This window comes from Palaemon carinicauda, chromosome 10 (genome assembly GCF_036898095.1).
Source record: "Palaemon carinicauda isolate YSFRI2023 chromosome 10, ASM3689809v2, whole genome shotgun sequence".
NCBI classification, from domain to species: Eukaryota; Metazoa; Arthropoda; class Malacostraca; order Decapoda; family Palaemonidae; genus Palaemon; species Palaemon carinicauda.
Genome location: NC_090734.1, coordinates 69,158,611 through 69,186,173, shown reverse-complemented (window position 1 = coordinate 69,186,173; position 27,563 = coordinate 69,158,611). Strand labels below are relative to the sequence as shown.

Sequence of the window (27,563 nt, the reverse complement as noted above, 5' to 3'; positions counted from 1 at the left end):
CTCTCTAGTAATCTGGGGAGCTTCTCAGAGAAAAGAGTAGAGGCACAGTCTGGGTCTAGCTTCCCCAATGTGAAGGTAGAAGAGGCGTCGTCCCAGGTTGCAGAGGTACTCGGAATAAGCAATGAGGTGGGGTCCGTCTCCTTGAGAGCCGGCATGGAAGAGCCTTCCTTGATGGCCTGTATTGTCAGCTCTGTGATTTTGTCTATGAGCGGCAAAGAGATGGACGCCGCCATCGTAAAAATAGTGAAGGCACCTTTCTGTGGGGTGAGCTTGGAGTTATTACACCCCCACTCTGATAGAGTTCTGGCCCAGATAGCTTGGGCCTGCTCTTTCGGAAATATCACTGTTTCCTTCGGTACCTTGTCCATTCGGACCAATGCATGCTCCTATAAGCGTGCGAAGCCATTGAATGGGATTTCTAGCCCCGGGGGTAGAATTCCAGGTCCTCTAGAGGGCGGGTGCCTATGCCCTCTAGAGTTAGGGAACCATCTAAGTATGGGGCATGCAAGGCAAACCTCCAAGGATTGTTTTTATCGAAGGGAGGTAGCTTCGATGCGTCTGGGGCTGAAGGAGGCGGAATCTGAGTTCCGGAGCGGATCAGAGTAGCCACCATATCTTTAAGCTCTGTCATAGTCCCAGACTGATGTTGAATTTGTTCCTTGACGATATCCCTGATCAGTTCGACGGGGAAGAAGGGTACCTGAAAGCCACCCGTTGGTGGTGTCTTGGACTTGGTAGACTTGGACTTCTTAGGAGTCGCGGTTTTATGGGGAGCAATAGGAACATCAGGAGCAGTCGAGGGTACGGGGACCGGTGACGTTGATACTGGCAAAGCTGAAGACTTATAACTACGTAGTGGCTTCACCTTGGGTCGTACAGGGACAGAGGGATCCCGAGGAGAAGCCTTAGGCTTATCAAAGCCGAGAAAGGAAGAGGTAGAAGAAGGAGTAGGAGAGAAAAGGGTTTCCACCAACTCGGCACCACTTACCTGCTCGTCCATGAGTTCTACGTCTATATCTAGATCTGCCACGTCCAGCGGTAAGAGGGGTTCATCCTCCGCGGAAATGGTTGCTCTGACTTCTTCAATTAAGGGGGAAGCAACTTCCGGAGAGACTGCTGCAGTTGTCGAGCCTGGGAAGAGACGGGAGGCCATGTCTCCATCGAGGAGATAGGGTGCGCCAGACGGGGCATTCCTGCCGAAGCCCGACACCCAAGGACGAAGAGCAGCCCTTGCCGACCGAAGAGACTCATCATCGGCCTGAAAGATTTGTAGTGATTAGTGATGCAGGAGAGGGATCGCCCTCCGAAATATACAGTGTATATATAATTAATGGACAAATTAATGTCTGCAAAAGATAAACAAGGAACAAAAGGAAAACCCACTTACATCATCGTTCAGGAGTATTGAGGACAACTCGTAACAGAGCGTGCACAATTCCGGGAACCAAACCATGTAAGAGGCCTGTCCCGGTTCCCGGATAAAGGAGATGGCGCAATGTGCATGTGAACGACAGAGGTCATGTCCAACGGGGTCGTTGAACGAGGCAGGGCATCCTTGGGCAGTACAACGGACCTTCTGTAAAAGAAAGGAGACATAAGTCTGGATGTTCCTTGAGACTCTGGTAAGGGATTAAAAATCTACTAACAGAGCTTAGTTATAATGAAACATGTGTGCTTATGGGAATTCAGTGATTGAGAGCCAGAGCTCCATATTAAAATACATTAAATATAAAAGTTTCCTGCACTGGAGTGTGTCGGAGCAATGGAAATGGGACCGTATCACTATAAAAGGGATAATAATAGAATAAGAATAAAGAATCTAATGCAATCTGCCGAACCTCTGAGGGTCGGGGAACCAGTGACAGGCCCGTAAGAATGAATTATAAAACACAAGCAGTAGCTAAAGGCTAACGCTCATATAATAGTTAAGCGTATTGGTGATCTCTGGTGAAGCCGGAGGGCGGTGAAAGGTCCTGAATAATTCAATTGTGAATAATAATTCAATTGTGAATAATAAAGGGATTTTGACGAGGGAAAAATCTATTTCTGGGCGAGAGACCTGTGCCGCCCAGTGAAATGCTCCTAAAGCACCATTTCAAAGGAATATAACTGCTAATATTACCAGAGAAAAAATGTATAGGAATGCTAGGTTGAACTAGCTCGCTCACCTAATGGTGTCGGTATAGACTGGGGCGAAATACCAGAGGTCTCGTACCATTTAGACTTCTCCTCTTCGAAATCCCTCAATAGTGAGGTGCAGTTCAACCTCCCCTGCCTCGCAGACCAGTACTACTAACTCTACCCACGCTTGCCCATCACTCCTTACAGCACCCTTAAGTTTGGGGTCTGATCAGGGGGGGAGCAACTAGGGTGGGTTCACTGGGCGGCACAGGTCTCTCGCCCAGAAATAGATTTTTCCTTCGTCAAAATCCCTTTTCTGGGCTCAATCCCTGTGCCGCCCAGTGAAATAGTACCAGAGAAAACGAACCCAAACTTCATTAACTATAAGAGAACGAATTAAAATCAACATAACAAACAGTGGTTTAATCACAAGTTAACGTAGAAGACGGTCGTCTTTAATAACATCAGCATGATAAGGTATAAAATCCCAGGAAGGGAAGACAAATGAACATTAAACTTGAAACAAAACCAATTAAGGTCAAACACTGCAACAAACTATATAAACTTTGGTACTAAAGAAATACAGTTCGTATGGTAAAAGTAAATTGATCAATGATAATAAAATAAGCAATGTTACGAAATGGGAACACCCATGGGTGTGATATAACAAACCGAACTCAGGTAGGAACTGTAAGTGAGGCAGGTAAGAGGAAGAAGGTGGAAGACATCGGATTCAGTAATTAGTTAGAAGGAATTTGTCCGGGGGATACCACGCTCCCTGCGGCTACGGTAGCGAGTTGAAGGGCCTCTAAATGTTTAAGATAGTGCCGCTTGAACACTGAGGGGGATTTCCATCCGGTATATTTAGAGAGATCTGTAAAGTTCATATGATGGAAAAAATTTATTGAGGTCGCTACCGCCCGAATGTCGTGGACGTGAGGAAAAGACTCTGGATTGGCCTGTTTAATGAAATACAAGATCTGTTGTCTGATCCCTTTCAAAGTTATAGTCCCTCCCCGCTCCCTGATGAACAAGGGTCCCGAGGTCTTATAGGAAGTCCTTGATAGAAAGGACTTTAGAGTGGTAACCGGGCATAGGGAAGGATCCTGAGGGAGAGGGATGATTTTCCAGGAGGACCATCTATTCTGAGGGTCTTCATTTTTGGCCAAGAAGACCTTGTCTGGGGAGAGGAGGACCTCTCCTGACGGAAGGAACTCTATGTGGCCTTGGTCCCTTGATAAGGCAGCTAATTCCGAAATCCTGGCGCCAGATGCTAAACTCACGAGAAAGAGAGTTTTTCTGAGTAGAGGGATATACTCACATGAATCGTTGACGGTTTCTGACGCTAGTTTAAGAACATCATTGAGAAACCAGGAAATCGAGCTAGGACGAGAAGATGGTCTCAGTCTGGCACAGGCTCTTGGGATCGAAGCTAGCAATGAATCTGTTAGATCTATATTAAAGCCGATTAGAAAAATCTTCTTCAAGGCAGAATTGATGGTAGTAATAGTGTTAGCTGCTAAGCCCGACTCAGACAAGGTTCTAAAAAAGGTTACCGTTAGGTTTAGTGTCATAAAGTCAGTATTAGAATCCTTCAAAAACTTTGCTAGTTTTTTGACCGCTGAGTTATATTGACGAAGAGTGGAGTCTCTCTTGTCAGATTCTAAGAATAAAGTATTCTGGGGGTCTATGTTAGCCCCTTTGTGTGCCGCAAACTTCATGAAGTCCATAAAGTTAGGGTGTTCTGAATGTTTGAGGAAGCGAACACAGTGCACGTTTGTACTATCTGGGTCAAAGTCGGGTTGGGAATCTGGTGAGGGTGGAGATTCAGCTCCAGTAAAAGAGGAAACCAATTGCTCTTGGGCCAATTGGGGGCCACCAGGGCTACTTGACCTTTGAAGGTTCGAAGTTTGTCCAGCACTTTCATCAGTAGGTTCACCGGTGGGAAAAGGTAAATCCTTTCCCAGGTGTTCCAGTCGAGAGACATGGCATCCGTGGCGTAAGCCCGAGGGTCCAGGTTGGGGGCCACATAACATTTCAGCTTGTGGTTGGACTCCGTCGCGAAGAGGTCTACCTGGAGATCCGGCACTTGAGAGAGGATCCATTGAAAGGATTTGCGATCTAGTGACCATTCTGACTCCAACGGTACCGTCCTGGAGAGTGCGTCTGCCACAACGTTCCGAACTCCAGCCAGATGGACGGCGGATAGGTGCCATTGGTTTGAGGCCACCAGGGAGAAGATTGCCACCATCACGTGATTGATGGGACCTGACTTGGAGCCCCCTCTGTTTAGACAACGGACTATGACTTCGTTGTCGAGGACTATCCTCAGATGTTGTTTCTTGGCCGGGGAAAGACGTTTCAAGGTTAGTAAGACAGCCATGGCCTCCAGGACGTTTATGTGAAATTGTTGGAACATTGTGGACCAAAGGCCCTGAACCTTCCTGTGTTGGGAGTAGCCTCCCCAACCTGATAGGGAGGCATCCGTGTGGATGACTATCCTTGGAGGGGGGTACTGCAACGGAACCGACTTTGATAGGCTCTTGGCGGTTGTCCATGGGAGAAGCCTCTTCCGAAGAATGGGAGGAAGGCGTGCCTTCTTGTCTCGACGTTTGTTGTTCGCTCTGGAGCGCCAAACTCGGTTGATGTCTTTCAGTTTCGCTTTCAGAAGGAGGTCTGTCACTGAAGCGAATTGTAGGGACCCTAGAATCTTCTCCTGGTTCCTTCTGGAAGTTATCTTTTCCCCGAGAAAGCGTTTGGTATTTTTCGCAATCTCTATCCTCTTGGACCTGGGGAGACATAGAGTGTGAGAACGTAGGTCCCACCGTAATCCCAGCCACTGAAATCTGGTCTCTGGTGTCAGACGAGACTTTCCGAAGTTTATTTGGAATCCCAGAAACTGAAGATACTGGTTCACCTTGTTTGTTGCCTTGAGACAATCCTCGACGTTGTCTGACCAGATTAGCCAATCGTCCAGGTATGCGACGACTTGGATTCCGTGGGATCGGAGTTCCTGAATGACCGATTCCCCCAGTTTCGTGAAGATTCTGGGCGCGATGTTAAGCCCTAAAGGCATCACTTTGAACGTGTAAGCCTTGTCGTCCAGTCTGAATCCTAGGAATGGGCGGAAGTGTCTCGCTATTGGAACGTGATAGTAAGCATCAGTAAGATCGATGGAGGTGGTGACGGCCCCACGGGGAAGCAAGGTTCGCACCTGCGAGACGGTAAGCATGTGAAACCTGTCGCATTGAATGGACAAGTTTAGTCGGGACAGATCGAGGATGACCCTCCGGCTGTCGGAGTCTTTCTTCGGAACGCTGAATAAGCGACCTTGAAACTTCAGATATTTCGTTTCCTTGATCGCGTTCTTGCGAAGAAGATCTTGGGTAAACAGAAGTAGGTCCGGTGTCGAGGGTTGATGGAATTTGTTCGGTGGAGGAGGCCCTTCTATCCAACTCCACCCCAGGCCCTTGGAGATTATGCTGAAGGCCCAAGGACTGAACCTCCAGCGACTCCGGAACACAAAGTCTCCCTCCTACCTGAAGATCTTCAGTAGTTGGAGGTTTTACCGCCTCGGCCACCACGTGACCCTTTTCCACGGGAGAAATATCTCCCTTTGCCTCTGTTCTGAAAAGAACCTCTCGAACCGGGGCCCTTGCCTCGTTGGTATCCTTGGGAGGAAACCCGGGACTCATAGACCGGGTTATAAACAGGAGAGGTAAACGAGTTCGAGGCCACTTGGCTTTCAGGGACGAGGACATACTTCTCTTGGGGCTGAGACTTGGAGGTAGAGGGCTGGATGCCCTGAGAGACCGGGACCGACTGGACTACTTGAAGAGGTTGGCGGAATTGAGTAGAGCTATAAGGGCGTAGCCTCTTTCTGCCCCAGGAGTGAATGCTCGATTGTTCGAACTTCCGTTTGGGAGTGAGACCCCAACGGACTTTGAGGCTCTGGTTCACTCTGGCAGCTTCGCTCAATACCGCGTTGACCATGTCCTCCGGGAATAGGTTCGGACCCCAAGCAGAGGCTTTAATGAGCTTATTTGGCTCATGGCGGATAGTAGCTTCAGATAAGACATGCCTACGGCAACGTCTTTTGGCCACCAAGAAGTCGTAGCAATCTGCTAACAAAGATTGCAGGGTGGCTTTAGTCATAACCTTAAAGGAGTGTTCCTCGTCATAGGTAAGAGAAAACATCTCCGCCATAGTCGAGATGTTGAGGCTCCGGCTAAACCGACTAAGGTTTCAGGTAGTCTTGGGAGGCGTTCACTGAATTGCGTCGATGCACAGTCAGCGGATAGCTTACCAGAAGTGAATGTCGATTGAATGTTAAGCCAACATTCATTATCTGATGGGAGCAGCAGAGATGTAGGATCTGTCTCCCGGAGTTGTGGCAAAGGTTTATCTTCGGCCACTGCCTGAAGGGCTAATTCAACAATTTTGGTGACGCAAGGAGTGGGGGTCTGTTCGTCCACAAGAAACATGGTGTAAGTACTCTTGTGGGGGGTCAGCATGGTGTTTGTACAACCCCACTCGTTTAAGGTTCTAACCCAAACAGACTGAGCCTGTTCCTTCGGAAAGATAACGGTCTCTTTAGGGACCTTATCTAGCCGGACAAGAGCCTCTTCCGTAAGCCGAGGAAAGGAAATTGAAGGCCGGGAGGGAAGAACTCAAAATCTTCAATGGGCCGGGTCCCAAAACCCTCGATGGTCAACATTCCGTCCGTGAAAGGACAATGGAGCGCCATTTTCCACGGGTTGTTCTTCGTGAAAGGTGGAAGTTTTGAGGCGTCCGGGATGAGGAACTGCTATTGTTAAGGCAGTCCTCCTTCCAGGGTATCTAGTCTCCTGGTGACGGCAGAAAGCATAGAGCTAATCTGCTCTGTAACGACCCTCGTCATCATATTGGTGAGGGCCACTGGGTCGAAGTTGGTCGTGGTAATTAAGGGGGATGACTGCGCTCCCGGGTCCTGAGACATAGGGGCAGTGCTAGTCGAGCCACTAGTAGCTCCGGGGAGGGGAGCCTTCTTGGGCTTCGATGATCTAGGTAGTGTCGGATTCTTACGAGTCCTCACTAAAAGTCTCTTCTGAGATTTGACCTTGGGAGGAACCGAGTGCGATCTCGGAGAGGATTCGCGGTTCCCTTCAAAACCTAGAAAGGAAGAATTATTAGAAGTTGAAGAAAAAGAGGGGCTAAGAAGAGAGGTCTTAGCGCCAGACCCACCTGCCTCACTTACCACCTTACCTGTTTCTGATTCGTCTAAAACCATGGGCTCTATATCTAAGTTCAGAGCCGCAACATTGTCTTCAATGGGGTGCGGGTCGTCAGCGATGTCTGTATCCTGAACGAGATTGAGTTCTACGGTTTCCGCAATGTCGGCAATTATAGGGGCCGCCACTTCCCTAGGCACTGCTGCCGAAGATTTTGCGTTCGGGTAGATAAGATTACAATAATCTTCTGAGAGGACGTAGGGCTTCTTGGCCTTTACGTTACGGGCGAAGCCGCCTACCCACAATTTCAAAGTAGCTCTTGCTGAAGTTTTAGCCGCCTGGGAACTCTTAAAGGACGGGGATAAGGTTAGCAAACCCGAGGGACAAAATGATGAATGAACCCGAAGATTCATAACAGAAGGCAAAGGAATGTAAATACAAAAATGACTGAAAGAGGCTCACCGAATCTGGAGCGAGGGTGGAGATAAGGTCATAACAGATAAGGCAGTTGTCAGGGTGCCATACAACAATATCGTCCATCTGGATCCTACAGTCAGCATGGGACCGACAGACCGCATGTCCGCAAGGCTGTTGAAGGACGGCTGCGCAGGCTGTCATCTGGCAACGGACCACCTGTAAAAGGAATAGTCCATTAGCATCTACTAGTTTCTCTATAAGGGGTCCCGGAGGGTCCGGGACCTGCCAGTTAATAAAATAAATGTATAGCCTTAGACTAAACATGCAGAGAACTGAGACTATTCCAAGAGCAATCCGGCAGAGCCGGGGATGAAAAAGGATGCAAAAAACAGTGATGAATAATTATAATCATAACTAGTTCCGGGGCCCCGGGGCCGGGGAACAGGGTTGGTAAAGTAAACTTAAAGTAAACTTAAAGTAACTTAAAGTAAACTTAAAGTAACTTAAAGTAAACTTAAAGTAACTTAAGATACATCCTTAAAATACATAAATAGAGAACTCCAATTATGATCTAAAACTAATGTCTGTAATGAATAGGGCTCCCGGAGGGAGGATATTAATCAAAACTGTGTCAGTGTCAACAGATCTTGTAGTTAAGAGCCCGGAGGCTCCGATGTCTGATGACGGGAGGGTACAACGGGAGAGCGCGGGGGAGCCAATGGAACCCCCACTACCCTACCGGAGGTACCGGGACGAAGGTAATGATTCATATAGAATATAATATAATGATATGGGATATTAATAAGTCCTATGCGGACGATAATAGCAGGAGGTACCGTAGGTGGGGACACTCCTAATATAAGTGCTCATTCTTACAACCATAGCTAAAGGCAAGGTGCAGTTATACCGACTAATCACGTGTGATAGTCCCCGGTGGTCCCGGCCCTCCCCCTCCCCCGACCGATGGCCAATCGGGGCGACGGGAGGGGGGGAGACAAAACCGCCCGGTATGAATGAATGAGACTAAGTCACACCCCGTGGGTACACTCAGTCCTCAATATGTCGGAACGTTGAGGGAAGACTGAGGAACAAGCATACTTGACCCGTATGTCATAACCAACAACCATCGAGTGAGAGGAAGGGTGTACACTGGAGGAGGGGGGGGATGGAATAGCCTCCCCAACCTGTGGGGGGGGGGGGGGGGTTTATGGTACCGGGGAATCACCAGTGCGTAGTGGTAGACAGGGCTACCAACTGGAGATCCCCTCAACATGACATGAAAATCCCAAAAATATGATCATAACGGAGTAAAGCAATAAATATAATATCAATGCACAAATACATAAAAATAATTAATGAATTAAAAGCGAAATCACGTAAGTAAGGTTAGGCATGCAGAAATAATATGGCGAGAGAGGGACTCGGGGGAGTGGCAAGGGAGGAAGCATGACGCCATCAGCAGATGGAAAGCAGGGTTCTGGAGAGGGAGGTCTCAACCTTCCGGACTCACCAGTGGTAGCTTATACACCCCCCCCTGGAACCCCCCCAAGCGGCGGCGCGAGCCCTAAACCACGCCCCCTTGGGCGGAGTTACCAGAGACGAGCGGGTTGACTCGGCAATGGAAGTCACATTTTCTGAAGTTGACTTCGGCACAGAACGTTCTCCTCTTTTTCCCTCCCGCTGCTCCCAACATTTGCTGATTTTCATTATCCTGCACTCAGCAACCAGAGTAATATCTCAGCCCACGGCTTAATTATGTCTAGGCAAATTCTTACCTCCGCGGAGGTGCATCGGCTTAGCGAAGACTCCAGCGGAGAGGAGAACGTAATCAGTAACGAAAAACGCACACAATCGACTGCAGATAGTGATATGCCTTCTAATTCTGATATCGTAAATATGTTACTACAACAGAATCAAACTCTTATGCAAATCATCCAGAAAAGGTAAGGTTTTAAATTCTGTTTACAACGAAAACGTCATATGGAAAGCAGCTGATTTAGACTAATGACGTCACAAATGCAAATGGCGGCCCCCATACGTAAGCTTGTTATGATTTGAATGCTTAGAGCAGGCACTTCCGAACATAGCGTAAGTAGCTTAAGCAAAGCATGTGCATGATTACTACACGATTAATCGGTATAAACAAACTAAATACTCCAATTTTTATATATTACAAAATTATAATTAAGCACACAAAACAAATTGCTTGCCTGACACATTAAAAGCACGCGCTTAATAGGCAGTAGGCTAGAGCACAGGTAAGTTCGAGCTTACATTTCTCGCTTTAAACCTATCGACACTAGCCTAGGCCCTGGGGGGCTATCTGATAAGGGTTACATATGAGGCAGGTCTAGTTTATTAATAATAACAGATTTAAACTTATCATTCACTTAAATATGGCACTGAATTAACCTAAGAGGGCTATTTGAGTCGTGAACCCCATTGCCTGACTTCAGCCTTCTAGGTCCGCTGCTGTCCATATTTACTATACCTGTTGAACAAATTTCAATTATTTTATGGTAAATAAATCACTGATATTAAACATTCATCTCGGCAGAAGTGGTTCACCTGCTAAGAAGAATGAGGCTCCCCCTCCTACTAAGCGCTCAAGACGATCACCTGAATTACCTGAAAGTGCAAATTTAGACCTCTTTTCCTTTTATAATAATGGAGACGAAAGTGATTACGAAGATTTCAACCTTCTTACATTCAATAAACCCATTCCTTCATATATTTCCACCAATTTCAAAGCTGAACCATCTTTTCATAGAGAAGGGAAAATTCAATTGAATAATTCACTAGTAGCATTAACTTTCAGTGAAGGCCATAGTGATAACCGGGATAAATTCTTTGTTAGTAGTCAAAATAAGGAGTTCTCAGACTTTTTTAAATTAATTAATACTCCAAAGTTGAATTTCTGGCCTGAAGGTAAGGTATTTGATGACAGTTATAAGAGAAAATTTTTTTATGACATTGAAAATATTAAAATGAGTATTTCTGCCTTTCAAGGGCATGCAGCACTGGCACACATTGTATACCCCTCCAAAGTAAATGACATTGATTTTTTGTCCAAAATTATTATTGGTCCCCTAAGGAGGAGCATAGACCTCATACAAAATTTGATAAGAAATTTCAGAAGCAGAGCACTTCCTAGATACCTCAAGGAAGAAGTAAGAGATCTTATAATCAAAGCAGACATTAAAGAAGTTTGGAATTTAACTGAAGACCAAAAATCAGCCATTGCTGCCTGCTTTCACAAAGGTCCCCTCCTCAGAGGAGGGGCAGCAAACTTCAGGGGTAGGAAATTCAACTTCGGGGGCAGATTTCAGGGAAGGAGGTTCAGTTTCCTCAAAGGTAACCCTAACTTTAGATTCAAGTCTCAGCCACTTAGAAGAGGTAATAGGCGAGGTGGGTACAGGGGGGGGAGGTCACAAAATGGACAAGCTAATAGTTCAGGAGCCAGAGAAAAGAAAGACCCTAGAAATTGAGCCATGCTCCGCACCAGTTCAAAGGGAAATTTTTTCAGCACCAGTATTCTATGCACCAGTTGATAATGATGTTTACACTGCACCAGTTAATAATGAGCTTTGCTCAGCACCAGTTAATGAGCTTTGCTCAGCACCAGTTAATTACGAGCTTTGCTCAGCACCAGTGGTTAATGAGCTTTGCTCAGCACCAGATAATAACGAGCTTTGCTCCGCACCAGACCATCATGACATTGGGCCAAATGCTATAAATCAAGATAGAAGTAAAGAGACCTCGCCTTTGGCCTCAAAACCAATGAATAACTCCTCCCAGAGCCCCCCAGAGAATAGGATAGGTAAGTCATTATTGATGAATATTGATAGTTGGAGAAAGCTTCCTAATGCCTCTTTTGCTTGTAAAATTATCAATGAAGGGGTGAGAATTCCGTTTAATAATAAACTTAAAGCCCAGAGGTCATTAAAAAGAACAGGTAAAGATAGATTTTATTCAATTAACAAGCGTAAAATATTGGAAAGTGAATGTGACAGACTGCTAAAACTAGGTGTCATAGAGCAGATCCCCAGAACTTCCTTTTACTACTCCAACCACATATTTTATAAATTCAAACCAGATGGAACAGTAAGACTAATCTTTGACATGAAAGTGCTCAACACCATGATTAAAAAACCTTCTTTTACCATGCTCAAGGCCAATACTATATTTCCCTATCTACATCTAAACTCTTGGGCCTGCAAACTAGATTTAAAAGATGCTTATTGGCACATTCCATTACATGCAAGTAGCCAGAAATTTCTAACCTTCAAACTAGGTAAAAGGAAGTTCAAATGGACTGTGATACCCTTTGGACTAAAGACAGCACCTTATATTTTTTCAAAAATAATGTACACAGTGATCAAGTATATTAGAACCTCATATAACATCTTAATATTCAACTATCTTGATGACATTCTCATATTAGCAAAAGATTATGTAAAATGTAAAAATCACATTCAGCTAGTCATTAAGATCTTGTCAGACTTAGGATGGAATATCTCACTTAAAAAATCTACAATTGAACCGACTCAAAGAATCGAATTTTTAGGAGTGCATTACAATATGATTAAGAAAACTATGAATCCCAGTGGGAAAAACATAGAGAAGTGTGTCGAATTGGCCAAAGCTTTCTCCAACTCTGTTAAATCCGACCTGCATTCCTATCAAATGTTAATCGGAGCTTTAAATTTTAGTGCATCCTATACAAGCTTGGGAAGATTCCATCTTAAATATCTCCACAGGTACCACAGTTATTTTAATTCAGGGTACAAAATCATTCCCCACACCTTCAAAAAATACCTAAAGCCATGGGAACAGAGACAAATGTACAGAGAGATTAACATTCCAAAACCACAGATAGATGCAGAACTTTTCACTGACGCTTCCAACCAGGGTTGGGGAGGTGCATTAGTAATAGCGGGTAATATGCTCTCAATAAATGGAACTTGGACAAATGAAGAATCCTCCCTTCACATCAATGTAAGAGAGTTATTAGCTTGCTTCTATTCTTTGGAACACTTCATCACAAGGTTATACAACAAGGTAGTCTTAATACATGTTGATTCAAAGGTTACTAATTGTTGGATAAAGAAACAGGGTAGTATCAGAAACAAGTTAGCCCATGAACTAGTCAGGAAAATACTTAGTACCATGAAGGATCACAACATACAGATAAATTCCAGATGGATCAGGGGAGTAAGTAACACCATCGCAGACTCACTTTCCAGGGACCTGGGTTCCATTCACACAGAAACTTCCCTCAGTGACAGTCTATTCTCCTTAATCTGCTCTGACTTCAATTTCACCCCAGAAATAGATCTGTTCTCAAATGGTTTCAATACTAAGTGCAAAAAGTTCTGTTCATCTCTTCCAAATCAAAAAGCCATCAGCAATAATGCACTTACGATTAGCTGGAAGGGATCAACACCCCTCTATGCCTTTCCACCAGGATTCTTACTACACAAAGTAGCTTTTAAAATCAATAAAGAATGCAATAATAATATGCTTTTCTGCACCATATCGCAGGGGACGGAACCATGGATTCCATTAGTGAAGTCAGTCGCGAAGCAGCACAAACGATACATTGTGAAGATCGAAGACTACCAGATAGTTCTCAAGGATTGTATCTCACCCTCAGCAAAGCTCCAATCAACTTTGATCGCCTTCAAAATTTAAAGGATCAGCTCCCTAACGTCTTTCCTCCTGAGGTTTGCTCCAAAATTGCTGTCAGCTTGAGGGACAGCTCCTTGCACAAGTATGAAAACCTATACAACATTTTTAAAAGTTTCATTCACAAGGAGTATGGAAGAGACAACAAATTTCCCCTGTTAGCAATTATTTTATTTTTCAATCACCTTATAGACAAGGGTCTGTCTTACAACACCCTGAAGAGCTACAGAGCAGCTTTAGGTCCTATCTTGTCAGGCTATTTCCCAGGTTACTGTCTTGCAGAGGACAAATATGTCAAAGCAATGATATCAGGAGTTAATAGAAGGAAACCTAGAAATTCTCACCAGTTCCCTGGCTGGGATCTAGACAAAGTAATTTCATTTCTCAACACCACGAAAGATAACTCTACCTTACTACTGACACAGAAAACCTTGTTCCTAGTAGCCTTAGCTTGCCCTTTAAGAGCTAATCAATTTAACAATCTCAGCATTTCCAGGAGCACCTTCACCCCAGAACACATTGTCTTACGGAACCACCCTTCCTTCATGGCCAAAAACCAAAAGAACAACTACACGCCAGTAGAGATCAGCTTTAGGAAGCTTCCTAACAGACCAAAAATATGTCCAGTCAGACAATTGAACTTCTATTTGGAATACACCAACAAAGTCTGTATGGAAAGAAACATAGACAGGAAAGACCACATATGGCTAGATGAACACTTCAAGATAATGTCTCTACAAAAAATGAGACAACTTTTTAGGGAGTGCATTTTCAGAGCCGACCCAAATGCAACTAAACAGTCAACAAATTTTCACTCTATAAGGGGGCAAGCTTCATCAAGACTGCTATACAATGGAGTATCGATACAAGAAATCATGTCCAGAATGAATTGGAGAAGCGACTCTGTCTTCAGCTCTTACTATGCTCTCCTCGGCTTACAGGGAGCTTTCGATGCTGTGGTCGCTGGACTTCATCTTCAAGCCCCCTGAAGCATCTGCCTAGCTACCACTGGTGAGTCCGGAAGGTTGAGACCTCCCTCTCCAGAACTGTAAGTTTACTTGTGAACGAAGGTTCTGGAGTGGGAGGTGAGACCTTCCGGACTCAAAGTCTGGGTCACCCTCCAACCCTTCCCCCGTGAGCCGAGGAGACCATGTACAGTACTTAGGAGGGAATATTCTAACAACTTCATAATTCAACAGAGTAGGCTATATACAAGAACACACACATACAATCACTATTATTCCACAGAAAACAAACTAACTGGAATCTTTCAATATTCATATCAACCAAGAGAGCACAAGAAGATTGAATTTACTAGTAAAAAGACCTTTATGTCCAACAATTTGCACCTTCACAGTAATTCCTTCATAACTTGCACTACCAAGGTAAGCTCAACCACTTCTGTGTTATTTTTTGTTCTATTACAACTTCAAAAATGTGACTTCCATTGCCGAGTCAACCCGCTCGTCTCTGGTAACTCCGCCCAAGGGGGCGTGGTTTAGGGCTCGCGCCGCCGCTTGGGGGGGTTCCAGGGGGGGGTGTATAAGCTACCACTGGTGAGTCCGGAAGGTCTCACCTCCCACTCCAGAACCTTCGTTCACAAGTAAACTTACAGGTACCAACCTAGTTACTGAAGCGGTAGATCGAACAGTAAAAACAACAAAATACGCGAGAGTCCCACTCGAACCAAATGTAAAACTAGGTGGAGAGTAATAAAACTAAAAGGTTTAATAATAATCAGTGAGATTGTCGTCTTTAACGCTCCTAGAACTAGCGAAACAATCTCAATGGTGACGCTATCCACCAACATGCACGAATGCAGGCATACCAACATAACCTACTCCTGATGAAACGCTAACACTGATATCATAGGATAACATAAAATAAATGCTATATGAAAGCATAAAGTCGGTGTACTAAATAAATATAAGGAAAAAACTCCTAAGAGTTCGAACGAATATGAATGACGGACGAACTAACGAGAAAAAGGGCAGAGACGAAAGTAAGAACGGGGACGCCGCTCATATATAAACACTTCTCAATTAATAAAAACAAAGGTTACACTGCCCAATCTCGCTAAAACTCATGGATAAAGTACTTAACTTCGATGGGGTATCTTGGGAATCGGCCATCGAGAGAAAGTTGATGATAAATCCAATGGTAAACACGAGAAAAAACACGGACTTATACGTATAGGTGCTAGAAAGGCAAGCGTGGGTAGAGTTAGTAGTACTGGTCTGCGAGGCAGGGGAGGTTGAACTGCACCTCACTATTGAGGGATTTAGAAGAGGAGAAGTCTAAATGGTACGAGACCTCTGGTATTTCGCCCCAGTCTATACCGACACCATTAGGTGAGCGAGCTAGTTCAACCTAGCATTCCTATACATTTTTTCTCTGGTAATATTAGCAGTTATATTCCTTTGAAATGGTGCTTTAGGAGCATTTCACTGGGCGGCACAGGGATTGAGCCCAGAAATGGATATTTGTGTGGATATGGCCGTGGCCTGAGAGTGGAGTAAGGGCCACCGGAGGGTCGTATCTAAACAATATATGTAGGCCCTCCCAGAGGGTTGTATCTAAACAATATATAACAATAGTTCCAAACTCATTGAGTATCCCTCATGGCGGAGTAGAACTCAAGGGGGAGTGGATGAATGTTCAGATCCTACTCCCAAGCCGTAACGGGGAGAGGACGGAACTACGAGGGGAACGGGGGGGGGGGATGTCTAATGACATCCCAAAACAATAACTCACACAGTAACGGGACCTATTAAATAACGCTAACTATTTCAATAGTAACCACAAACTAAATAACTCGTAAGATATCATATACCCGTAGAGGGAGAGGGGGGAGGGAGAACTCGTTGAACGTACAAAACGGAAAACGGGAAATCCACTCACACACCCGAGGTTAAGAAAGAAAACGAGAGAAAGGGGTAACTCGTGACTGAGTACAGAAAACGGGAACTCCAATCTCTCGCCCTCCTGGTTACAATATCAGAACTTAATAAGCACACAACAAAATTATAAACGTATAACATTAAAATTGTAACATCAAATACAAGACTACGAACGAAGAATAACGTCTGCTAAAACCAAATTTAAAGGGATATAGTCCACTGACAAACGCCTCGCGGGGCGGGTACTAAACTATATTAAAGCCAGAACGCTATTCTTGTTCGCAGACTGGACTTGCTAGCAAAAAGTACCATGGGAAAATAATAACAACAATACTAATAATGGTTCAAAAAGGCATAAGGCCAGGGACTTAACCAAGAACCTAACTGACAGAGTACCAAACGGGCAAGACTAACATGAACTCCCAGCAAGACAAGGCAAAACAACAATGGCCGCCGACGACGCGGAGGGCCCAGCCGGTAGAGATAAAACAGACTATACTGAGAAGAGAACAAATGCCCGGTACTACAAAAAGCTGTCAAAACAAACTATGGTACTTAACATTGGAATGGGTGAAGATGGAGCTACGGTCATGACGAAATAAATCCACCAAAGTGGAAACGCCGAGAGCACAAAATTATACACACACGCTAGCAAGTCCAAAGTAGAAGGATGTTGTTCAGATGGCGCTCGCGTCGGGGCGTGGGTGGCGTGGCTCTGGTAGCATAGCTGGTGCCTCTGTACCGGCCCATCCCTTTGACGAAGGAATTAGCTAAATGGAAGACAGCCTGTGAATAGTGGTTTTCACGCGCCTTTGCTTTAAACACAACACCCACAAGGTGCTCGCGCGAGGGTAGTAACCTCTGCATTCCATGCTTTTATCTTTCGCTGGTATAATTGGAAGGTTTTATCAGAAAAGTGTATATTAGAAGGACCCTTTTCACCGGCCGCCACAGGTCGACCCAGAAATAATGATAATAAAGGGATTTTGACGAAGGAAAAATCTATTTCTGGGCGAGAGACCTGTGCCGCCCAGTGAAATGCTCCTAAAGCACCATTTCTAAGGAATATAACTGCTAAAATATTACCAGAGAAAAAATGCATAGGAATGCTAGGTTGAACTAGCTCACTCACCTATTGGTGTCGGTATAATCTAGGGCGTAATATAATATGACCAGAGGTCTCGTACCATTTAGATATCTCCTCTTCAAAATCCCTCAATAGTGAGGTGCGGATCAACCTCCCCTGCCGTGCAGACTAGTATTACTAACTCTACCCACGCTTGCCCAGCACTCCCTATAGCCCCCCTAAGTTTGGGGTCTGATCAGGGGGGGACAACTAGGGTGGGTTCACTGGGCAGCACAGGTCTCTCGCCCAGAAATAGATTTTTCCTTCGTCAAAATCCCTTTTCTGGGCTCAACCTGTGCCGGCCAGTGAAATAGTACTAGAGAAACGAACCCAAACTTCAGTAAATATAAGGGAACGAATTAAAATCAACATAACATAACAGTAGTTTAATCAAGAGTTGTAGTAGTAGACGATAGTCTTTTATAACATCAAAAACTGACAGGGTACAATATCCCAGGAAGGGATGACAAAATGTAAAAATAAAACTTGAAATCAAAATTGGATCTGAAGTCAGAATGTCATAGATAAAACCATATAAAACTGGACATAAAAGAAATACAGTTCGCAGGACAAAATGTAAATATGACAATTAATAATAAGAGATAAACAATATCTAAGACATGGGGACACCCATGGGTGTGACATAACAAACTGAACACAGGTAGGAACTGTAAGTGAGGCAGGTAAGAGGAAGAAGATGGCAAGATATAGTACATTCAGGAATTAATTAGGAATTAATTTGTTCGGGGGGTACCACGCTCCCTGCGGCTACGGTAGCGAGCTGAAGGGCCTCTAAATGTTTAAGATAGTGCCGCCGGAACACTGACGGGGATTTCCATCCGGTATATTTAGTAAGATCTGCAAAGTTCATGTGATGGAAAAAATTTATTGAGGTTGCTACCGCCCCTATGTCATGGACGTGAGGGAAAGACTCAGGATTAGCCTGCTTGATAAAATACAAAATCTTTTGTCTGATCCCTTTTAAAGTTATAGTCCCTCCCTGTTCTCTGACAAACAAGGGTCCTGAGGTCTTATAGGAAGTCCTTGATAGAAAGGACTTTAGAGTGGTAACAGGACACAGGGAAGGATCCTGAGGGAGCGGGATAATTTTCCAGGAGGACCATCTGTTCTGAGGGTCTTCATTTTTGGCTAAGAAGACTTTATCTGGAGAGAGGAAAACTTCTCCTGATGGAAGGAACTCAATGTGGCCTGGATCTCTTGACAAGGCCGCTAATTCCGAAATTCTAGCGCCGGATGCTAAACTCATAAGGAATAGAGTTTTTCTGAGTAAAGGTATATACTCACATGAGTCGTTGATGGTTTCTGATGCCAGTTTGAGGATATCATTGAGAAACCAGGAAACCGAGTTAGGACGAATGGATGGTTTCAGTCTGGCACAAGCTCTTGGAATTGAAGCTAGCAATGAGTCTGTTAGATCTATATTAAAACCGACCAGAAAAATTTTCTTCAAGGCAGACTTAATGGTAGTAATAGTGTTAGCTGCCAAACCTGACTCAAACAAGGTTCTGAAAAAGGTAACCGTAAGGTTTAATGTCATAAAGACAACATTAGAATCCTTCAAAAACTTTGCTAGTTTTTTGACCGCTGAGTCATATTGACGAAGAGTGGAGTCTCTCTTATCTGATTCTAAGAATAAAGTATTCTGGGGATCTATGTTAGCCCCTTTGTGGGCCGCAAACTTCATGAAGTCCATAGAGTTAGGACGTTCCGAATGTTTGAGGAAGCGAACACAGTGCGCGTTTGTACTATTTGGGTCAAAGTCGGGTTGGGAATCTGGCGAGGGCGAAGACTCAGCTCTAGTAAAAGAGGAAACCAATTGCTCTTGTGCCAATTGGGGGCCACCAGGGCTCCTTAACCTTTGAAGGTTCGAAGTTTGTCCAGCACTTTCATCAATAGGTTCACCGGTGGGAAAAGATAAATCCTTTCCCAGGTGTTCCAGTTCAGAGACATGGCATCTGTGGCGTAAGCCCGAGGGTCCAGGTTGGGGGCCACATAACATTTCAGTTTGTGGTTGGACTCCGTCGCGAAGAGATCTACCTGGAGGTCCGGTACCTGGGAGAGGATCCACTAAAACGATTTTCGATCTAGTGACCATTCTGACTCCAACAGGGTCGTCCTTGAGAGTGCATCTGCCACAACGTTCCGAACTCCAGCCAGATGGACAGCTGATAGGTGCCATTGGTTTGAGGCTGCTAGGGAAAAAATTGCTACCATCACATGGTTGGTGGTGCCTGACTTGGAGCCCCCCCCTGTTTAGGCAACGGACTATAACCTTGTTGTCGAGAACTAGTCTCAGGTGTTGCTTCTTGGCCGGGGAAAGACGTTTTAAAGTTAGTAAGACCGCCATGGCTTCTAGGACGTTTATGTGGAAGCAGGACCGATTTCGACAGGCTCTTGGTGGTTGTCCATGGGAGAAGCCTCTTCCGAAGAATGGGAGGAAGACGGGTCTTCTTGACTCGAAATTTGTTGTTCGCTCTGTAGCGACAAACCCGGTTTATGTCCTTCAGTTTCGCTTTCAGAAGAAGGTCTGTCACTGAAGCGAATTGCAGGGATCCTAGGATCTTTTCTTGATTCCTTCTGGATATTATCTTTTCCCCAAGAAAGCGTTTGGTATTCTTCGCAATCTCTATTCTCTTGGACCTGGGAAGACATAGGGTGTGAGAGCGTAGGTCCCACTGTAATCCCAGCCACTGAAACTTGGTCTCCGGTGTTAGGCGGGACTTTCTGAAATTTATTTGGAATCCCAGAGACTGAAGATACTGGATCACTTTATTTGTCGCTTTGATACAATCCTCGACGTTGTCTGACCAGATTAGCCAATCATCCAGATATGCGACGACTTGGACCCCTTGGGTTCGAAGTTCTAGAATGACAGATTCCGCCAGTTTCGTGAAAATTCTGGGTGCGATGTTGAGCCCGAAAGGCATCACTTTGAACGTGTAAGCCTTGTTGCCTAGTCTGAATCCTAGGAATGGGCGGAAATGTCTCGCTATTGGAACGTGATAGTAAGCATTGGTAAGATCGATGGAGGTGGTGACGGCCCAAGGGGAAGTAAGGTCCGTACCTGCGAGACGGTAAGCATGTGAAACTTGTCGCATTGAATGAACAAGTTTAGCCGGGAAAGATCGAGGATGACTCTCCGGCTGTCTGAGTCTTTTTTCGGGACGCTGAATAAGCGACCTTGAAACTTCAGATGTTTTGTTTCTTTGATCGCGTTCTTGCGCAATAGATCCTGGGTAAACAAAGTCAGATCCGGTGTCGGGAGTTGATGGAATTTGTTCGGTGGAGGAGGCCCTTCTATCCAACTCCACCCCAGGCCCTTGGAAATTATGCTGAAGGCCCAGGGACTGAACCTCCAGCGAGTCCTGAACGCATAAAGCCTCCCTCCTACCTGAAGAATCTCAGTAGTTCGAGGATTTTCCGCCACGGCCTCCGCGTGATCCCTTTCCACGGGAGAAATATCTCCCCTTGCCTTTGTTCTGAAAGGAGCCTCTTGAACCAAGGCCCCTGCCTCGCTGGTATCCTTGAGAGGAACCCCGGGACTCATAGGCAGGGTTATAAGCCGGTGAGGTGAACGAACTCGAAGCCACTTGGCTTTTAGGGACGAGAACATATTCCTCTTGGGGCTGAGGCTTGGAGGTTGAGGGTTGGATGGTCTGAGCAACCGGGACTGGCTGGACTACCTGGAGAGGTTGGCAGAACTGGGCAGAGCTATAAGGACGTAGCCTTTTCCTGCCCCGGGATTGAACGTTTGACTGTTCGAACTTCCGTTTGGGAGTGAGACCCCAACGGACCTTGAGGCTCTGGTTCACCCTGGCAGCTTCGCTTAACACCGAGTTGACCATGTCCTCCGGAAACAGGTCTGGACCCCAAGCGGAGGCTTTAATGAGCTTATTTGGCTCATGGCGGATAGTAGCCTCTGATAGAACATGCCTACGGCAACATCTTCTGGCTACCAAGAAGTCATAGCAATCCGATAACAAGGATTGTAAGGTGGCCTTTGTCATGACATTAAAAGCGTGTTCCTCATCAAAGTTAAGGGAAAACATCTCCGCCATCGTCGAGATGTTTAGGCTCCTGCTAAACCGAGACCGGGACTCGAACTCGAGTCGAATTAAGGTTTCGGGAAGTCTTGGAAGTCGTTCGCTAAATTGCGTCGACGCACAATCAGCAGATAACTTACCAGAGGTAAATGTTGACTGAATGTTAAGCCAACATTCGTTATCTGATGGGAGCAGAAGAGATGTAGGGTCTGTCTCCCAAAGCTGGGGCAAAGGTTTGTCTTCGGCCACTGCTTGAAGAGCTAAGTCCACCATCTTGGTGACGCAAGGAGTAGGTGTCTGCTCGTCCACAAGAAACATAGTGTATGTGCTCTTGTGGGGAGTCAGCATGGTGTTCGTGCAACCCCACTCGTTCAGGTTTCTAACCCAAACAGACTGAGCCTGTTCTTTTGGGAAGATAACGGTCTCCTTAGGGACCTTATCTAGCCGGACAAGAGTTTCTTCCGTTAGCCGGGCGAAGCCGGGGAAGGGGAATTGAAGGCCGGGAGGGAAGAATTCAAAGTCCTCAATGGGCCAGGTTCCAAAGCCTTCAATGGTCAACATACCGTCAGTGAAAGGGCAGTGGAGCGCCATTTTCCACGGGTTATTTTCAGTGAAAGGCGGGAGTTTTGAGGCGTCCGGGATGAGGAACTGCTGTTGTTGAGGCAGTCCTCCTTCTAAGGTGTCCAGTCTCCTGGTAACGGCAGATAGCATTGAGCTAATCTGTTCTGCGACAACCCTTGACATCATATTAGAGAGAGCCACCGGGTCGAAGTTGGCCGGGGCAATTGAGGAAGTTGGCTGCACTCCCGGGTCCTGAGAAGTAGAGGAGGTGCTAGCTGAGCCACTTGGGGCTCCGGAGAGGGAAGTCTTCTTGGACTTGGTTGTTTTGGGAAGTGTAGGATTCTTGCGAGTCCTAACAAAGGGTCTCTTCTGAGACTTAACCTTGGGAGGAACCGGGTGTGATCTTGGGGTAGATTCACGGTTCTCATCAAAACCTAGAAAGGAAGAAGTATTAGATGCCGAAGAAAAAGAAGGGCTAAGAAGAGGGATCTTAGCGCCGGACCCATCTGCCTCACCTACCTCCTTACCTGTCTCTGGTTCGTCCAAAACCATGGGTTCCAAGTCCAGATTCAAAGCTGCAACATTGTCCTCAATGGGGTCGGGGTCGACACCGAGGTCAGTATCCTGATCGAGAGCAAGGTCCAGGGTTGCTGTAATGTCGGCAATAATAGGGGCTGCCACTTCTTTAGGCACTGCTGCAGAAGATTTTGTGTTGGGATAGATCAGGTTGCAGTAATCTTCAGAAAGGACGTAAGGCTTCTTGGCCTTAACGTTTCGGGCGAAGCTGCCTACCCAAACTTTCAAGGTGGCTCTTGCTGTGGTCTTAGCCGCTTGAGAACTCTGAAAGAACGGGGATAAGGTTAGTAAACCCGGGAGACGGAGCTGGGAAATGATAACCAAAGGTTCATTATATAAGGCAAGAGGAATGTAAGTAGACAAAATGACCTATAGAGGACTCACTGATTCCGAAGAGAGGGTGGAGACAAGGTCGTAACAGACAAGGCATTTGTCGGGGTGCCAAACTATCAGGTCATCCATTTGAATCCCACAGTCGGCATGAGATCTACAGACCTCATGTCCGCAGGGCTGGTGAAGGACGGCCACGCAGGCTGTCATCCGACAGCGGACCACCTGTAAAAAGGAATAGTCTATGAACACCTTCTTAATATCTCTAGAAGGGACCCCAGAGGATCCTGACCTTGAAATTAAAGCAAAATGCCTAGTCTTAGACTAAACATGCAGAGAACCTTAGACTATTCCAAGAGGAACCCCGCGAGAGCCGGGGATGAGAAAAGGATGTATAAATAAGGGATTAAATAGTAAAAAATAATAGTCCCGGGCTGGGAACAGAAATACTTAAAGTAAACTTAAAGTAAACTTAAAGTTACATCCTTAGAATACTTATGATAAAAAACTCCGATTATTATGATCTTATACATTAACGTCCGTGAGAGTGTAGGGTTCCCGTAGGGAGAGTTGGAATCATAAACTGTGTCAGTGTCATCAGATCCGGCAGTATTATAAGCCCGGAGGCCCCAATGTCTGATGACGGGAGGGTACGGTGGGAGAATGCTGGGGGAGCCAAGGGATCCACCAACGAGACTACCGGGCGTACCGGGACGAAGGTAATGATTCGTGTAGAATGCTATGATTGTAGGTTAATAATATATCACGAACGAAAATGGCAGGAGGTACCGTATGATGGGGACACTCCTAACATATAGATAAGTCTCATTCCTAATTCCATTAAGCTAAAAGCAAAAGCCATACCAAGAAGGTGTTAGGTATACTGCCCGATTACATGGATAGGGCACGTGATATAGTCCCCGGCGGCCCCGACCTTCCCCCCTCCCCTGACTGATGGCCAATCAAAACGACGGGGGGGGGGGGGGGGGGGGGGGGGGGACGAGAACCGCCCGGGATGAATGAGACTATGTAATACCCACCGTGAGATAATCTCGGTCCTCAATACGTCGGAATGTTGAGGTAAGACTGAGGAACAAGCATGCTTGGCCCGTATTGTCATAACCAACAACCATCGAGTGAGAGGAGAGACATGCTCTGGGAGGGGTGGAGGGGGGGGTACAGGGGAATCACGTGGGACAGGTGGTGGTAGGCCGGGCTACCAACTGGAGATCCCCTCAACACAACATGGAAAATCCCAAAATTATGATCATAACAGTGTGTGATGATAAAAACAGTATGAACTGTTATAAATACTTGAAAGTAAATAATGAAAAAAGCGTAATCACGTAAAAAAGGCTAGGCATGCAAAGTTAATATGGCAGAGAGGGGACTCGAGCGAGTGGCAAGGGAGGAAGCATGACGTCATCTTGGAAGATGGAAAATAGGGGTACCAACCTTACTACTCGAAGCGGGTAGATACCGAACAGTAACACAAATAAAGAGCACGCGAGAGTCCCACTCGAACCAAAACGTAAAACTATGTGGTGAAAATAAAACTAATAGTCATTTATAACATCAAAGTGTAATGCTCCTAGAAAAAATAGCAAAACAGTTCCCGCGGGAACGCTACCCACTATATGCACGAAGGCAGGCATGCCAACATAACTGAAGCCTTAACCCTTTGGCTGCGTAGTGTTGGGAGGATTTTGTCTCCGAAAAACGTAATTTGCCAGCAAATTTTGAAGTTTGTAGAAATTAATTTCTAAGTAACCCTGATATTGGAAACAATGTTTTCCATCTATTCATGACTCTTAAACTCTATATTTTTTTGTTTTTAACACATTTTTTACCATTTTTACCCAAAAAAACGCACTTTTTCAAAAAATTACGAAATTGCTCATCATCACAATTGACATGTAAAATGGGTTGGAATATGTTTTTTATGATGAAAAATAACTAAATTAATGAAATATACTGAAATATGGTTATGATTATGTACTTAAATTTTGATTCAAAACTAGTACAAATTTTGTCATATTTTGGAAAATCACAAAAGTGTTAATAAAACCAGAAAAGTTATGGAAGTAAAATTTTATTACAAAAAATATGAAAAAATTACAAACAATTGACAAAAAAGACATATTTACTTCTTTTCATCCATACATTTACATGTTTTCTTATAATTCATCACAGTATGAAAAATTTCAAAACAGGGGACAACACAAAGAGGAGGGTTTTGTGGGCACTGTTTACAGAAATATGATGTCTGCTTCCTCTTATATGTCCCTTTCCTTTTTTGCAACATTGAGATGGCAATATTGAACAAACACTACAATTAGGTTAGGTAGGTACTTCTTATTTTCCACCAAGTCCCTAACAACATTCTTTCTTCTTGGCTTTGTGTTATATCCTTCTAACAATCCTTTTATTACCTCTTGTCTAAACACAACTTGGGTCAATTTCTTTCTATTTTGCAAGTTGTAACTAATTTTGGAATTTACAAGAGCAACTTCAATCACAAAATGCCAGAGTGTCTGATACCACTTTTTGCTACGGTGATTGAAGGTGTAGGTTGAGCAGAATTGATCAAAAAGGTCTACCCCTCCCATATATTTATTGTACTGAGCTTGCAAAGATGGTTTATCTACTTCCCTTACCCCTTTCTTAGATTGTAAAAATAAATCTTCTGTTTCTGAGTCTTCTTCTGCAAGAATATCAGCAATCTCCCGTTGTGATGCACACCTCTTCCTTTTTGAAGCCATTATAGGTGACCCTGAAAGTAAAAATAAAATTAGCATACCCTTATAAAGAAATTACATTTATAGCTACTAGACATATATATATATATACATATATATATATATGTATGTATATATATATATATATATATATATATATATATATATATATATATATAATATAGTATATATATATATACATATATATATATATATATGTATATATATATATATATATATATATATATATATATACATATATATATATATATATATATATACATATACATATACACACACATATATATATATATATTATATATATATATATATATATAGAGAGAGAGAGAGAGAGAGAGAGAGAGAGAGAGAGAGAGAGAGAGAGAGAGAGAGGTGAGTAGTATGTAGCCTACCGGTAGCCTATGATTTGTCTTTACAATTCGCATATTATCACATATTTGAAGACACTATCATATTCTACCATTATAATAAGTCCAGGCCTATACACAAAGCCTATCATAACATAATCGAAGTTGGCCAACTTACAGTAAAATTGGCTTACTAGGCTTGAAGAGATGCCCTTCATATTACCTCCTATTACACCATATTTTACACTTATTGATGATTTAGTCAGACTTATTATAGTCTACTTATATTCAAGAACTATTTAGAATAAATAAATTATTACTGAAATAAATAATACATACCTTTAAAACCTGATGTTTGTAAACAACGTGAACATCGTCGCATCAGCTGATAACACCTGTTTTGTTTACGTTTTGTTTCGTCTTCTGGTCACTAGATGGCAGCACCTACTGGACAGCAAACGTTTTCAGCGTACACTTGAATGTCAAAAGTATCGGCGGCGCTATTCAAAAAGTTTTTTCGCCGCCGTGGGGTAAACTCGCTTTTCGCAGTTAAGGGAGAAATTTTAATTTTCGAGTATACTCGCTTTTCGCAGTCAAAGGGTTAATGATACGTAACACTGATACCATAGTATAATAATAATGATACGCTAAGTTGAAAGCATATAATCGGTGTAAAGGTAAAATTCTCCTAAAAAGTTCGAACGAATGACAATGATGAAAGTAATAACGAACGAACTAGCGAGAAAGGGCAGGACCGTGGAACCACGAACGGTTAGAACGGGAACGCTATTCACTATAAATCACTTCTGAATTAATAAAACAAAGGCTACACTGCCCATTCACACTTGAAACTCATGGATAAAGTACTTAACTTCGATGGAGTAACTTGGGATTCAGCCTTCGATGTGTAGAAAAAGAAAAGTAATCCAAAATACACCGAGGTAAAAACAACCAACTTACGTAACTGGTGCTAAAATGGAGTGATGGGCAAGCGTGGGTAGAGTTAGTAGTACTAGTCTGCCCGGCAGGGGAGGTTGATCCGCACCTCACTATTGAGGGATTTTGAAGAGGAGATATCTAAATGGTACGAGACCTCTGGTCATATTATATTACGCCCTAGATTATACCGACACCAATAGGTGAGCGAGCTAGTTCAACCTAGCATTCCTATGCATTTTTTCTCTGGTAATATTTTAGCAGTTATATTCCTTAGAAATGGTGCTTTAGGAGCATTTCACTGGCCAGCACAGGTTGAGCCCAGAAATAATGATCTCTCAGCATTATTTATGGGTGATCTCACCATATCATCTGCTTGAGCTAGAATGGCAATGGTAGAGAGAAAACTACAACTCTCAATTGACAAAATTATTCCGTGGGCCGATATGAATGGATTTAAGTTCTCGACAAGTAAAACTACTATTATCCTTTTTTGTCGTATCCGGGGAGTTTTTTTTTTAAAGAGGC

At 44.3% G+C, this 27,563-nt stretch overlaps 2 protein-coding genes across 4 annotated transcripts in view; one reads left to right on the top strand and one right to left on the bottom strand.

The window, feature by feature from the left end:
* LOC137648417 (MTOR-associated protein MEAK7) overlaps window positions 1–27,563 on the top strand; it is a 400,054-nt gene that overhangs the window by 169,643 nt on the left and 202,848 nt on the right. The window lies entirely within an intron of this gene.
* Window positions 25,086–26,635, bottom strand: LOC137648416 (piggyBac transposable element-derived protein 3-like). Its single transcript, XM_068381337.1, has 2 exons — window positions 26,439–26,635; window positions 25,086–25,766 (listed from the first exon to the last, which is right to left on the bottom strand). Exons 1-2 carry the CDS (start codon window positions 26,479–26,481, stop codon window positions 25,270–25,272), a joined length of 540 nt encoding a protein of 179 aa, XP_068237438.1. The 5' UTR covers window positions 26,482–26,635; the 3' UTR covers window positions 25,086–25,269.